Here is a 12,241-nt window from a genome sequence, read left to right on the forward strand (position 1 = left end):
TTAATCCCGTAGTAGTTTCCTTTTATAAGTCTTCTCTTGAGAATATTTTCTGTTTACTCTAAATTTGGAGGTCAGATCCTCACAAGGATGCTGCCAGCAAGAGCAGAGTAACCTCCAGGGTGACTTTTACATTGAAGACGTCACCAGGGTTTGAACTTCAGCTTTATAGTCTCAAATTTTTGTCAACACTGAGAATGGGTCCATTTCAGGGATGAATTCACATTGTCCAAACTCATATATAAAGTAATGTGTTAAATCTAGAATACTGATACATATGTGATCTTAGCAAGTTCTACTAGAAAATAAGCTCCACAGAAGGCAGAGAGACTACTATGCTATTTGATGCTAGTTCGGTGCCCGGTAGGTAGGTGCTCAGCAAATATATGAATACCTGATATAACTCCTGTCTGTCTTCTCTCTCTAAATAAAATACCACCTAGGGCTTCCCTGGTGGCACAGTGGTTAAGAATCCGCCTGCCAAAAAAAAAAAAAAAAAAAGAATCCGCCTGCCAATGCAGGAGACACAGGTTTGAGCCCTGGTCCGGAAAGTTCCCACATGCCGCGGAGCTACTAAGCCCGTGCACCACAACTACTGAGCTTGAGCTCTGGAACCCGCGAACCACAACTACTGAGCCCGTGTGCCACAACTACTGAAGCCTGCACACCTAGAGCCCGTGCTCTGCAACAAGAGAAGCCACCACAATGAGAAGCCCGTGCACCGCAACAAAGACTAGCCCCTGCTCGCCACAACTAGAGAAAGGCTGGGCACAGCGACGAAGACCCAATGCAGCCAAAAATAAAAATAAATAAATAAATAAAATACCACCTACCTCATTGATTGTTTTGAGAATTTTGACAACTAACGTTTATAAGCACTTAGCATGGTATTTGCCACAAAGAAAGCATTCAGTAAATTTCTCATCAAAGATTAGATATCTATTAAGGTCTTTTTTTTCTTGTTTTTTTGCTTAATTTACTTGAAACAACAATTGCCATTGCTACAAATACTTGTTTTACCCGTTATCCATTTAGGGGGAACTAGTTTGAAATATCAGAATGTCTATTGAATGCTCACTGAGTGCAAAGCACTCTGCTAGAAGCTGTGTGTGTTGCAAACACAATGTTCCTGCCATATAGAAACTTTTAATCCAGTGAAGGAAACAGACTTACAAAATGACTGTATGAAAAAGGCACAGCACAGGGCTACGGGCATCGGTGAAATGCCTGTTTGCTAACACACTGATACTTAACAATGAACAGGGCAGCAGCAGGAGATAAATTCCTGAATCATGAAAGAAAGGGTTTAAAAGTTGGTGTAATTTTTTAAAGCTTATGATTAATATAAATTTTGTTTTCATTATCTCATATCCTAATTCTTTGAAAATTTATAATCTATATAGTGTTACATAGCAACTCAGTATTAACCAGAATGTTTAATCAGAATATTCTGTTCTAAAAATAAAAATAAAAAAATAAAAAATAAATAAAAAAAGAATATTCTGTTCTTCAAACTATTTTAGATAAACACATTTTTAAACTGTTCTGTCAAGTGGCATCCTTTCATTGTATAAAAATGAAACTAAAAATTGACTACTGCTTACGTATTTTTAGAATGTATTTTATGAGATTTTAAAAAGATCTTGAATATGAATAGGAAGGTAAAGCACTGACGTGTGGAGCCTTTTCTCTTTTATAAGAAAATGACCTTTTCCTTCCCTATTACAGAGTCTTTGATATGCAAGGAAGAACTGAGAGCATAGCTAATTCTGTACTATTTAAATACCATATATTTGTAAATAGCACATACCTGAGGTGGTAATTTTACTTCCTTCTGCAGATTCTGCTTTTGTTGTTTTGTCAATCCAGAAATGGTTGAATAAGCTGTGATTTATCCACATGATGGAATATTATGCAACCATTAAAATATTTACAATAGGAAATGCTTATTATAAAAGAACAAAATATAAAAATACTTATAGTGTAATCCAATTACACTTGTAAGAAAATGGGGAATAATAAAAGCCCAAGAAGAAAGCCACCAAATAGTAAAGTGATTTTCTTCGGTATTGAGATCACATGTGAGGGTTATTTTTCTTTCGAGTTTGCTTTCTCAGTCTTTTACAGTACCTGTGTTTTTATTTGTGTTATTGTGTAAGAAACAAAATAACTTATTTGAGGCTGGGGAATAATGTACCTTAAAGACTCATGAATTTTTTTTTTTTTTAAATCACAAGAGGAATGCACCTTAAAAGCAAGGCAAGGATTGATTTGAAAATACTCCAGAGGAATTATAGTCTCACCTTCTTCCACTGGTTTATTTTTTTATTTTTTTTATTTTTATTTTATTTATTTATTTTTGGCTGTGTTGGGTCTTCGTTTCTGTGCGAGGGCTTTCTCTAGTTGCGGCGAGCGGGGGCCACTCTTCATCGCGGTGCGCGGGCCTCTCACTATCGCGGCCTCTCTTGTTGCGGAGCACAGGCTCCAGACACGCAGGCTCAGTAGTTGTGGCTCACGGGCGTAGTTGCTCCGCGCCATGTGGGATCTTCCCAGACCAGGGCTCGAACCCGTGTCGCCTGCATTGGCAGGCAGATTCTCAACCACTGCGCCACCAGGGAAGCCCCCTTCCACTGGTTTATTGATGGTGCTAGTCATCCTTAGTTTGACACCCTCTGAATCTAGTCAGCAATACCCAGTGCTAAGAGAGCGCTGAGTTAGTACAATTCTTAGGGAAAATAATTAGTGCTGTGTACCAAGAGCCTTTAAAAATAGTCATAATATTTGACTCAAACCCACTTTGAGAGTCTAATCAAAGAAAATGGTTCAAAATATGGCAACCCAAAAGATGTGTTTGGGTCTGTTTCTGCTGCAAGTATCAGAGTATATCTAAAAATAGTCTGGGGCTTCCCTGGCGGTCCAGTGGTAAAGAATCCGCCTTCCAATGCAGGGGACGAGGGTTCGACCCCTGGTCAGGGAACTAGGTTCCCACATGCCGCGGGGCAGCTAAGCCCTTGCGCCACAACCCCTGAGCTCGTGCTCCTCGACTAGAGAGCCCTCATGCCGCAAACTACAGAGTCCACATGCCCAGGAACCCGCACGCCACAACTAGAGAGAGAAAAACCTGCAGGCCACAACTAGAGAGAAGCCGGCGTGCCACAACAAAGAGTCCACTCACTGCAATGAAAGATCCCGCATGCCTCAACGAAGATCCCAGGTGCTGCAACTAAGCCCTGACGCAGCCAATAAACAAAATAGTCTAACCAAATTGGAGTCTCACGTAAGTCTGGAGGTAGACAGTTGCTGGCCTGGGTTCAGCTGCTCAGTGATGCCTTCAAGATCTTGGGCTCCTCTTCTGCTTTGTCATTCTTAGTGTGTTGGAGCCACACACTAAGATCTGGATGCCGACTGACAGCTGTATGACCACAGGCAAGTCACTCAACATTTCTGTGCCCAGGTCTCCTCGTCTGTACAACGGAGATGATAATACCTTACCTTCATAGACATTTCTTCTAAGTTTAAGGCAACAAGAAGGGGCATTGTCACATGTATCCCTTTTACTAGGAAAGCAAAAAGCTTTTCCAGGATCCCTGCAGCAGCCTTCCCTTAAGTCTCATTCGCCAGAATTGGGTTATATGGCTACGCTACCAACGGTGGAAGCCGTGCAAGCAGGAAACAGGATTGTTGATCCCCTCAGCTTAAATGGGCTGTAACAACCCCGACAGAACTGGGCTTCTGTTCACAATGAAGAGAGGGAGGCATTCAATAGATTTGGGGTAGGCAACCAGCAATGTCTACCACAAGCTAACTGTAGGGAAATATCCAGTGCAACATAATTTATAGCGGCAAAAATGGGTGCAAGAAGATATATCAAAATATAGGACTAGTTAAGCAACTTCGGATGGAATACCCAGCCATTAAGCACTTTGATAGAGTCATTTTTTAAAAATAAGGTATAGGGCGCCATGGAGGAGTACGCTTGGGAGCCTTGCCCATGGTGAGTTGTGGATGCCTGCGGTGGAGGCTTCACTACGGGTGTTATCGGCGGTGGAGTCTTCCAGGCCATTAAGGGCTTCCGGATGCCCCTGTCGGAATTCGGCACCGAATGAGAGGCAGTGAGTGTCAACGCTGTGAGGATCCGAGCCCCTCGGATTGGAGGTAGCTTCGCGGTGCGGTGGAGCCTCTTCTCCACCATCGGCTGCGGTCTGGTGCGGCTGCGGGGCAAGGAAGATCCCTGGAACTCCGTCACCAGTGGAGCATTGACCAGGGCTGTGCTGGCTGCCTGCAGTGGCCCATCGGCCACGGTGGGCTCAGCAATGATGGGAGGCATTCTGTTGGCCCTCATCGAGGATGGTGGCATCCTCCTCAATCGCAGCAGTTCTGCACTGCACCCCCATTCCTGGAGGACCCCAGCCAGCTGCCCCCTAAGGAGGGTACCCCGGCCCCAGGCTACCCCAGCTATCAGCGATACCACTGAGGAAGTGACTGCCTGTCACCGCCACCGTGGGAGCTCCTCCTCGGTTCCCTCCCTGATGACCTACCTCAAAGGGAGGGCTGGCTCCCAGTTGGTCCTGGGACCCTCCAGAGAGGGCCTCTACTCTGTAGCCTTATCCCAGGTTTGGGGTGGGGCACCCCAGCTGCCCTGATGGATGGGTCCCTTCTCTGTCAGGCACCCCAGCCCCCATTCATATGTAACAAGCTCTCACCCCAGTCCCTTTGCATGGTGCCCTGATGAGTATTTAAAGCCAGTTTAGAAATGACAAAAAAATAATAATAATAATAATAATAAGGTATGTACACTACAGCAATGTGAAAAATACTATGCCACTATTTTCAAAAGCAAAGTATCAGTGTAACGTGATTTTAAGACAAACATTTTTCACATCTTTAATTCATGAAATTGGGATGTGTCTTAAAATTTTTGCAGCCAAATGACAGTCTTGACATAGTTGTACATTCATGCACATTCATGAACTTGGTCTGAAAATCTTAAGTTGACATTTGCTTAGATCAAGCAAGGACCAGCATCAAAACTTGCAGAAGGGGAGTCAGTAGCTGGTAAGAAAATTCCAGAAAAAAAACAGTGGAACATTTTTCTAAAATTTTCAGTTCTTTATTGATGTATAATACAGACATGAAGAAAAGTGCAAGTATCATTAAGTGTACTTAAGCTCAGTGAATTTTCACAAGTTGAATACATCCCTGGTTATCAGCACCCAGATCAAGAAACAATACCAACACCTCAGAAGTCCCCTTTTGAGTGGAGAGCTCAAGAAATGCTGCAACACCAAGGTTCTTAATGACACAAGTGTGCTGTGGAAAAACACGGGCATCTAGGATGCCAAGTCAAAGAGATTCACAAGAGTCTGATTTTGAATGCAAAGAAGCTTATGCAATATGTTAACCAATTTGTTTCGCTTCCTCAAACATGTACAAGAGCAGGTATTTTATTTTTAAATATCTGTGACAAAAGACTTAGAATTCTTTCAATACATACACATTTTAAAATTCTAATAAGAAAGCATTGTGTTGTAGTTTAAATGTCAGCAAGTTTCTCTTTAAGATACATAAAATAATGGTGCTTCTTACAACTTACAATTTTGTAAGTATAATATGCAATATGAAAATAGTGTCGTGCGAATATAGCTGATTGGGTTTTCTTTTCTCTGCGTATTAAGCATGTATTAGGCTTCTCCAGAGAAACAGAACCAATAGGAGATATATATATCTCATATATCCTATGTATATGAGGAGATTTATCATAGGAGTTGGTTCAGGAGATTATAGAGGCCGAGAAATCCTGCAATCAGCTGTCTGCAAGCTGGAGAACTGGGGAAGCCAGTGGTGTAATTCAGTCCAAATCTGAAGGCCTGAGAATCAGGGGTGCCAATGGCCCTTTTTTTTTTTTTTTTTTAAATATAAAACACCTCTAGTTCCATTCTTATAGCAAGATCCAATATTGGTATGCCTAGTATTCCTATTATTTATTTATTTATTTATTTTTTTTTTAATTAAGATTTTAATCAGCTTGCAAGAAATACACACACACACACACACACACACACACACACATACACACTAAATATTGAGATTTAAACAATAAGTTGACAAGACTAGAGAACAAAGAAATCAGAATAGAAGATCAATATGGGAGAAATTAAGAATGCATATGCTTATATATGTATATCATAGATTCCTAAAGAGTTGACCGCATTACAGAGTGATTGATTATTGAAAAACAAGAAACAGATCATGCTGTCCTCTGTTTAAGACCCTTGAATGACCTCCTCTCACACATGGAATAAAACCCTAATTACTTCTTCATATTACAGTACCAGCACTATCTATTCCTGCCCAGCTCTCTGACCTCCGTGACAGGACACTAAGTCCACTACTCTTGCAGGCTTCTTCTCTTCCTATTTTCCATCAACACTCAAGATTATTGTCTTCCTTGGGGCTTTTGTTCTTGCTGTTCCATTTGTTTAGATGCTCTGATCCCAGCTCTTTGGCACTTGTCCTGAATTAGTCAAGACTCAACTCTGGTGCTGTATCTAAATGCCACATTCTCTCAATTTTGTCAATTTATTTAATTTCCTTCATAACATTCTCTCTATTATTTAGATAGTAAGATCAGATCCAGGAGTGCTTTAAGAGGGAATTTGGCTAAGAGGTAAAGGAAAATTAAGATGATGTGGGAACCTAATTCTGGAAAGTGTTACAGGAGGGGAAGTATAAAAGGATGACATGAAAACTAAGAATAAATTTTGATACTTCACAACTTACTTTAAGGATACTTGAATCTTCCTCTTTTTAAAAATTTTAGAAACATTTTACCATTTTAACTGTGATTTTTTAAACATACAGAAAATAATGAAACATATCCATCTCCTAGATTTATTCAATATTAATTTTTACCTTTTTTGGTTTGTTTTAAAGAAATAGAATGTTAAGAGTATAACTGAAGCCCCACTCAGGCATTTTCTCCCTTTCTCAGGGATAACTACTATTTTGCAGTTGATGCCTATTATTCCTTTAGTTATTTTTTTTTACTATATTTGTGCATGTATATGTATGTGTGTGTGTGTAATAAAAGTATCATTGAGTATCTTAAAATTTTACATATATAGTATCATTGTACATATCCTTTTGCTGACTATAACTCAACATTAGATTCTGGATAAATGAAGATTCTATCATTTAACTGTTGTAATAGTTTTCCATTATTTATCCATAAATCCACAATTTATCATTACCCTACCGAAGAGCAGTTAGGTTTTTTCACTTTTTTGCCATTTAAAAATCCTGCTATAAATATCCATGTGCAAGTTTTTGTGTGGGCCTGAGTTTTCAGCTCCTTTGGGTAAATACCAAAGAGAGTGATTGCTAAATCATACAGTAAAAGTATGTTTAGTTTTGTAAGAAATCACCAAACTATCTTCCTTCTAGCTTCCCAGTTCCAAAGCCACACCCATGGTTCTAGGTATTTGGTATCACTCCACTTGCATTACCTAGATCTATATTAGTTATCTATTGCTGCATAACAAAACACCACAAAATTTAGCAGCTTAAAGCAATGAACATCATTTCACAGTGTCTGTGGGTCAGGAGTTTCAGGTGGCTTAGCTGGGGCTAGAGAATCCACTCCCCAAATGGCTTATTCATACGACTGTTAGTAGGAAGCCTCAGTTCCTCCCCAGCTCTTGGTAGAAGGTCTCAGTTCCTCAAGTTAGGGACCTCTTCATAAGACTTCTTTAGTGCCCTCAGAACATGACAGCCGGCTTCCTTCAGGGTGAGCAATCCGAGAGAGAGTGCAAGGAGTCCAAAATGTCTTTTGTGACCTAGTCTTGGAAGTCAGACACCATTACTTCCTTGGCTATATTCTACATGATAGAAGCAAGTCACTAAATGTAACCCACAGTCAAGAGGAGGGGAATTAGGCTCCACCATTGGAAGGGAGGCGTACTGAAGAATATGTAGATCTATTTTAAAACTACCATACCACTTTTTTTTTTTTTAATTTTATTTATTTATTTGGCTGCGCCGGGCCTTAGTTGTGTCATGCAGGATGTAGTTCCCTGATCAGGGATTGAACCTGGGCTCTCTGCATTGGGAGTGCAGAGACAACCACTGGACCACCAGGGAAGTCCCCACACTACTTTTAAACTGAACAAAATGAGATGCCAGCTATAAAAACATTATATCCCATGTTTCTGATATATCATCTACCTTCTTGCACGCTCCACAGAAGTATTTTTTAAACTGTAGATTCAGTTCCATAAATAAACCATGAAATCAGTGTATAGCATCTCTGAAATCTGCACAGCATAGAAGCAGCAGAAGGGAGAGGGCTCATAGATTGGTAATTCCAGATCTCCCTTTAATCTTTGTTTTAAACTGTCCTATAACAAATGTATAACTTTTTAATAATAGAGGAATAGATTATATGAAATTATATTTAGTTAAGCTTAATTGTGAATAACACCTATTTTACCACACTGTAGATTTGTTCATTCAATACATTTTATCATGGTTGTTTTAAAAATTCTGCAATTGTTTTTAATTTTTATCTTTTTAATATCACTCTTGAAGTGACAGGAAGTCACTTTTTTTTTTTTTTTAATGCAAGCACATCTCTTTGAACCCAACTAATCTGTTTGCTCCCTTGGTGATTCTCTCAACGCACCTATGGTTTAAGCAGGCAACTGCTGTTACTCAGGCTTTGCAAATGAGCAAATTAACACCTGGGTCTTAAATTTTACAGAAAGACCAGGAAGAAATGGGAATAGAGGCTTGAAACTTTAGCCCAGTGACATGTAAGCCACAAAAATGGGAAAACTCAGTGGAATCTAAAATATAACACAAATGAACCTATCTACGAAACAGAACTAGAGAACAGATTTGTGGTTGCCAGGAGGAGGAGGGTGCAGGAAGGATGGATTAGGAGTTTGGGGTTAGCAGATGAAAACTATTATATATAGGATGGATAAACAACAAGGTCCTACTGTATAGCACAGGGAACTATATTCAATAACCTGTGATAAACCATAATGGAAAGGAATATAAAAAAGCATATATATACGTGTATAACTGAATCACTTTGCTGTACAGCATAAATTAACACATTATAAATCAACTATACTTCAATTTAAAGAATGGGAAAAAATCAGAGGTAGTGATGGTGTATTCTAGTTGGGGGAGGGGGCTGAAAAAAGCAAACTTTCCAAGTTTCCCCTACACACTCTACCTACGGACGACCGTGCTAACCATTAAAGAATGTTCCAGCCTTATTAAGTCTGGTGATCTTCCTGAGCCTAACACCTTCTGTCTCCCATACTGGGAACGCGAAAAGGTGAGGCTCTTCAGGTCAATGATTGTGAAGGTGGAATTTGGATTCTGACAGTCTGGCTTTGAGGCTAGCTCACCAGCGATGTGACCTCGGGCAAATTACGTAACACTCCTCATCAGGAAAACAGGGATGAGTCAGGAGAACGTATCTTCTGGCTTGTTTTGATGGTCAAATGAGACAGAGTGGGCAAAACACTCTGCACGTAAATGTTAGCTACCTTTTTAGCTTTTTTAAAGAAACTGAAAAGAAGTGGGACTGCTGAACTGAAAAAGCTCTCCTTCCCCTTATAAAATCCAGATTAAACCTTTGAAGAATTTAAATAAGAGCAAATGAGGGCTTCCCTGGTGGCACAGTGGTTAAGAATCCGCCTGCCAATGCAGGAGACACAGGTTCGAGCCCTGGCCCGGGAAGATCCCACATGCCGCGGAGGAATTAAGCCCGTGTGTCACAACTACTGAGCCTGTGCTCTAGAGCCCACGAGCCACAACTACTGAGCCTGCATGCCACAACTACTGAAGCCCACGTGCCTAGAGCCCGTGCTCCGCAACAAGAGAAGCCACCGCAATGAGAAGTCCGCGCACCGCAAGGAAGAGTAGCCCCCGCTCTCCGCAACTGGAGAAAGCCCGCATGCAGCAACGAAGACCCAACACAGCCAAAAATAAATAAATAAATAAATTTATTAAAAAGAAAAAAAAAAAAGATCAAATGAGGCGGGGGTGGGAGGGCCCTTCCTATCGCAATAGGACTCTGCTGCCTCCCTCTTCGCCGCTGAAAACCATTTTCATAAACGCCCTCCAGGCCGCCGATTACGCTCCCTCGGCCCACGTGGGTGGGATGGGGCGGAGAGTGGGGGGCGAGAAGCTGGCGGCCGCATTTAGCGCCGCCGGGGGACCCGGAGCAGGGCGGCACCCTTGGCCGGGGGCGGGGGCGTGGCACGCAGGCACTGGGGCGAGAAGCGCAGATGCTGGACTTGGGGAGGCGGCTCCCCTCACCGTTCCGGGTCCCGAGTGACCAGACGGGCCAAGCGGCGCACGGGCTCCGCCTCCAGCGCTCCCGGCTCCGCCCAGGCTCCTCCTCTTCCTCCTCGTCCTCCAGCGCTTCCCCAGGGCGCGGGCAGCGGCTGCCGGGGTCCAATTGTGGCCGCACGAGTTATGAGAGCCGCCGGTCCGAGTGCGCGCACGGCGCTGGCTCTGCTGCTGCTGGCCGGGGCCGGGCTGTCGGCCGCCGCCTCGTCCCCCGCCCCGCCGCTCTTCAACGTGAGCCTGGACGCGGCCCCCGAGCTGCGCTGGCTGCCAACGCTGCAGCACTTCGACCGCGACTTCTTGCGCGCCGCTATGGCGCGTATCATCGGGTGAGCGCAGGACAGGGGGAGCGGGCGGGGGTCGGAGGGCGGCAAAGCCCGGACGCTTGCTGCGCAATGTGCGTCAAACTGAGATTCGTGACCCCTCCCCTCCCTCTCGGACAGCCTTGCCCTCCACCCCATGCCGCTCACCCCGGGCGTCTGGCGTGTGCAGCGGTGGCGGGGACCAGAGCTGGCATTTGCTGGTGCCCCAGGCAGCGCCGGGGTTGGGGATGATCCCGCGCAGCTGGTTTGACTTTCAAGTTCGGTGTCTCCAGTGGCACGCCAGTCCACCAGCCATTCCGGATCAGGGTGGCGCGCGGGTTGTCGCCCGGGCCGTCGCCCCGGCTGGCTGCTCAGCTACCGAGTAGGGGACGCAGCCCCGCACCCCTAGCAGGCCTCGTGGGCCCCCAGGCCCACCCCTTTGGGGGCCACTCTCGGTCGCCTTACTTCCCTCTCTCGGAGTGTTCTTGTCTCTTCTGGACGCTGCGTTTTGGGTGATGCCGGCTGGACCTGGACTGAGCTCTCTGGGTAAGCGAGGCACCTAGAACTCACCCCTAAGGATGAGAGCTTCAGGTACCCCCTCCCCCAGTACACACACACTCGCACCCCTCCGAACCTCTGAGCAGATCATACACTCTCGTGGTTCTTCATTTCTAGGGATAATGTTCCCAAGTGGGTCCTCGCATTGATCCGAAAGGCGGTCTGGGAGCTGGAGCTCTTCCTGCCCCAGCCCTTCACCGACGAGATCCGCGGCCAGTGCGATGCCCTGAACTTCAACCTGGCCGACTGCATCCTCCTTAACCTGGCCTACGAGTCCACCGCGTGAGTGCCCCGCGCTAGCGCGGATTAACTTGAGACTTGACCCAGATTCCTGCCGCATCTGAGTGGAAGGAGACATGTTTTCAGTGTAATGAAAGCAGGGTGGTGACCGGGCTGCCCAGAAACCTCCAGTGCTTCCTCTTTGCCTCTCTGGGTAAAGCTGAGCAGCAGATTATGAGTTTCGAGAAGGGAAAGCAGCTTCTCTGACCTCAACGCTGAACCGTTCCTCTACCTGAAGTCCCCTTTTCTCCCTCCACCAATCCAGGTGGCATCCCACTTTTGAAACTGCTCAACATGTACTCTCCCAGGAAGGTCTTGGAATAATCCCACTCTAGTTAACCCAATGACTGCCCAGCCTTATAATGCGGGGGCTGTCCCAGCATTCATTTGTCCCCCTGCATTTAACTTTCCATGTTCATCATGGCTAGCGATCATGATTCCTCTTTATGAACCTGTTGCCTCCAGCGCTGGGGTCACAGGCTACACTGTTCTGGCTAGTAGGGGCAGCCAGTATTTGGTACCCGGAGTGGGCATGATCAGCTGTGGCACACACAGGGGAAAGCAAAACGGAGTGTGTGGTTGACCCCAGGCAAAGTGAAGGGAGAGCCTCAAGTCTGTTGGCTCAGTAACAGGTCCTGCAATTAAGAGAGATTTGACTTGGTTTCCGTCTTCAGGACTTACTGTTTTGCCACCAGACCAGACTCATTAGTAACATCTTTTAGATACTTACAGCTTCTCGC

The 12,241-nt window shown here is 44.4% G+C and overlaps 1 protein-coding gene, 1 long non-coding RNA gene and 1 pseudogene across 13 annotated transcripts in view; 2 read left to right on the plus strand and 1 right to left on the minus strand.

Moving 5' to 3' along the window:
* Positions 1-20: 20 nt before the first annotated feature.
* LOC309661919 lies at positions 21-2,292 on the minus strand. Its single transcript, XR_014264370.1, has 2 exons — positions 507-2,292; positions 21-474 (listed from the first exon to the last, which is right to left on the minus strand). It is a non-coding gene; the product is annotated as an uncharacterized lncRNA (long non-coding RNA).
* Positions 2,293-2,627: 335 nt separating this feature from the next.
* LOC309661838 (mitochondrial import inner membrane translocase subunit Tim17-B pseudogene) lies at positions 2,628-5,975 on the plus strand (annotated as a pseudogene). Its single transcript has one exon. The product of its transcript is annotated as a mitochondrial import inner membrane translocase subunit Tim17-B pseudogene (transcript).
* A 4,432-nt stretch (positions 5,976-10,407) lies between these two features.
* NAAA (N-acylethanolamine acid amidase) overlaps positions 10,408-12,241 on the plus strand; it is a 61,660-nt gene continuing 59,826 nt past the window's right edge. For 5 of the 11 annotated variants that reach the window (XR_014264283.1, XR_014264284.1, XR_014264285.1 and 2 more), the window contains exons 1-2: positions 10,409-10,691; positions 11,340-11,504. Coding sequence is in view for 8 of the 11 variants with exons in the window: in XM_082463909.1 (XP_082320035.1) it covers positions 10,492-10,691; positions 11,340-11,504 (365 nt within the window). In the remaining 3 variants the exon portion in view is untranslated. Of the gene's footprint in view, positions 10,692-11,339; positions 11,505-12,241 lie in introns of all 11 variants that reach the window. The other 6 variants (XM_082463908.1, XM_082463905.1, XM_082463906.1 and 3 more) reach the window with 2 other exon arrangements.

This window comes from Balaenoptera physalus, assembly GCF_965194825.1.
Source record: "Balaenoptera physalus genome assembly, chromosome: 5".
Lineage (NCBI taxonomy): Eukaryota > Metazoa > Chordata > Mammalia > Artiodactyla > Balaenopteridae > Balaenoptera > Balaenoptera physalus.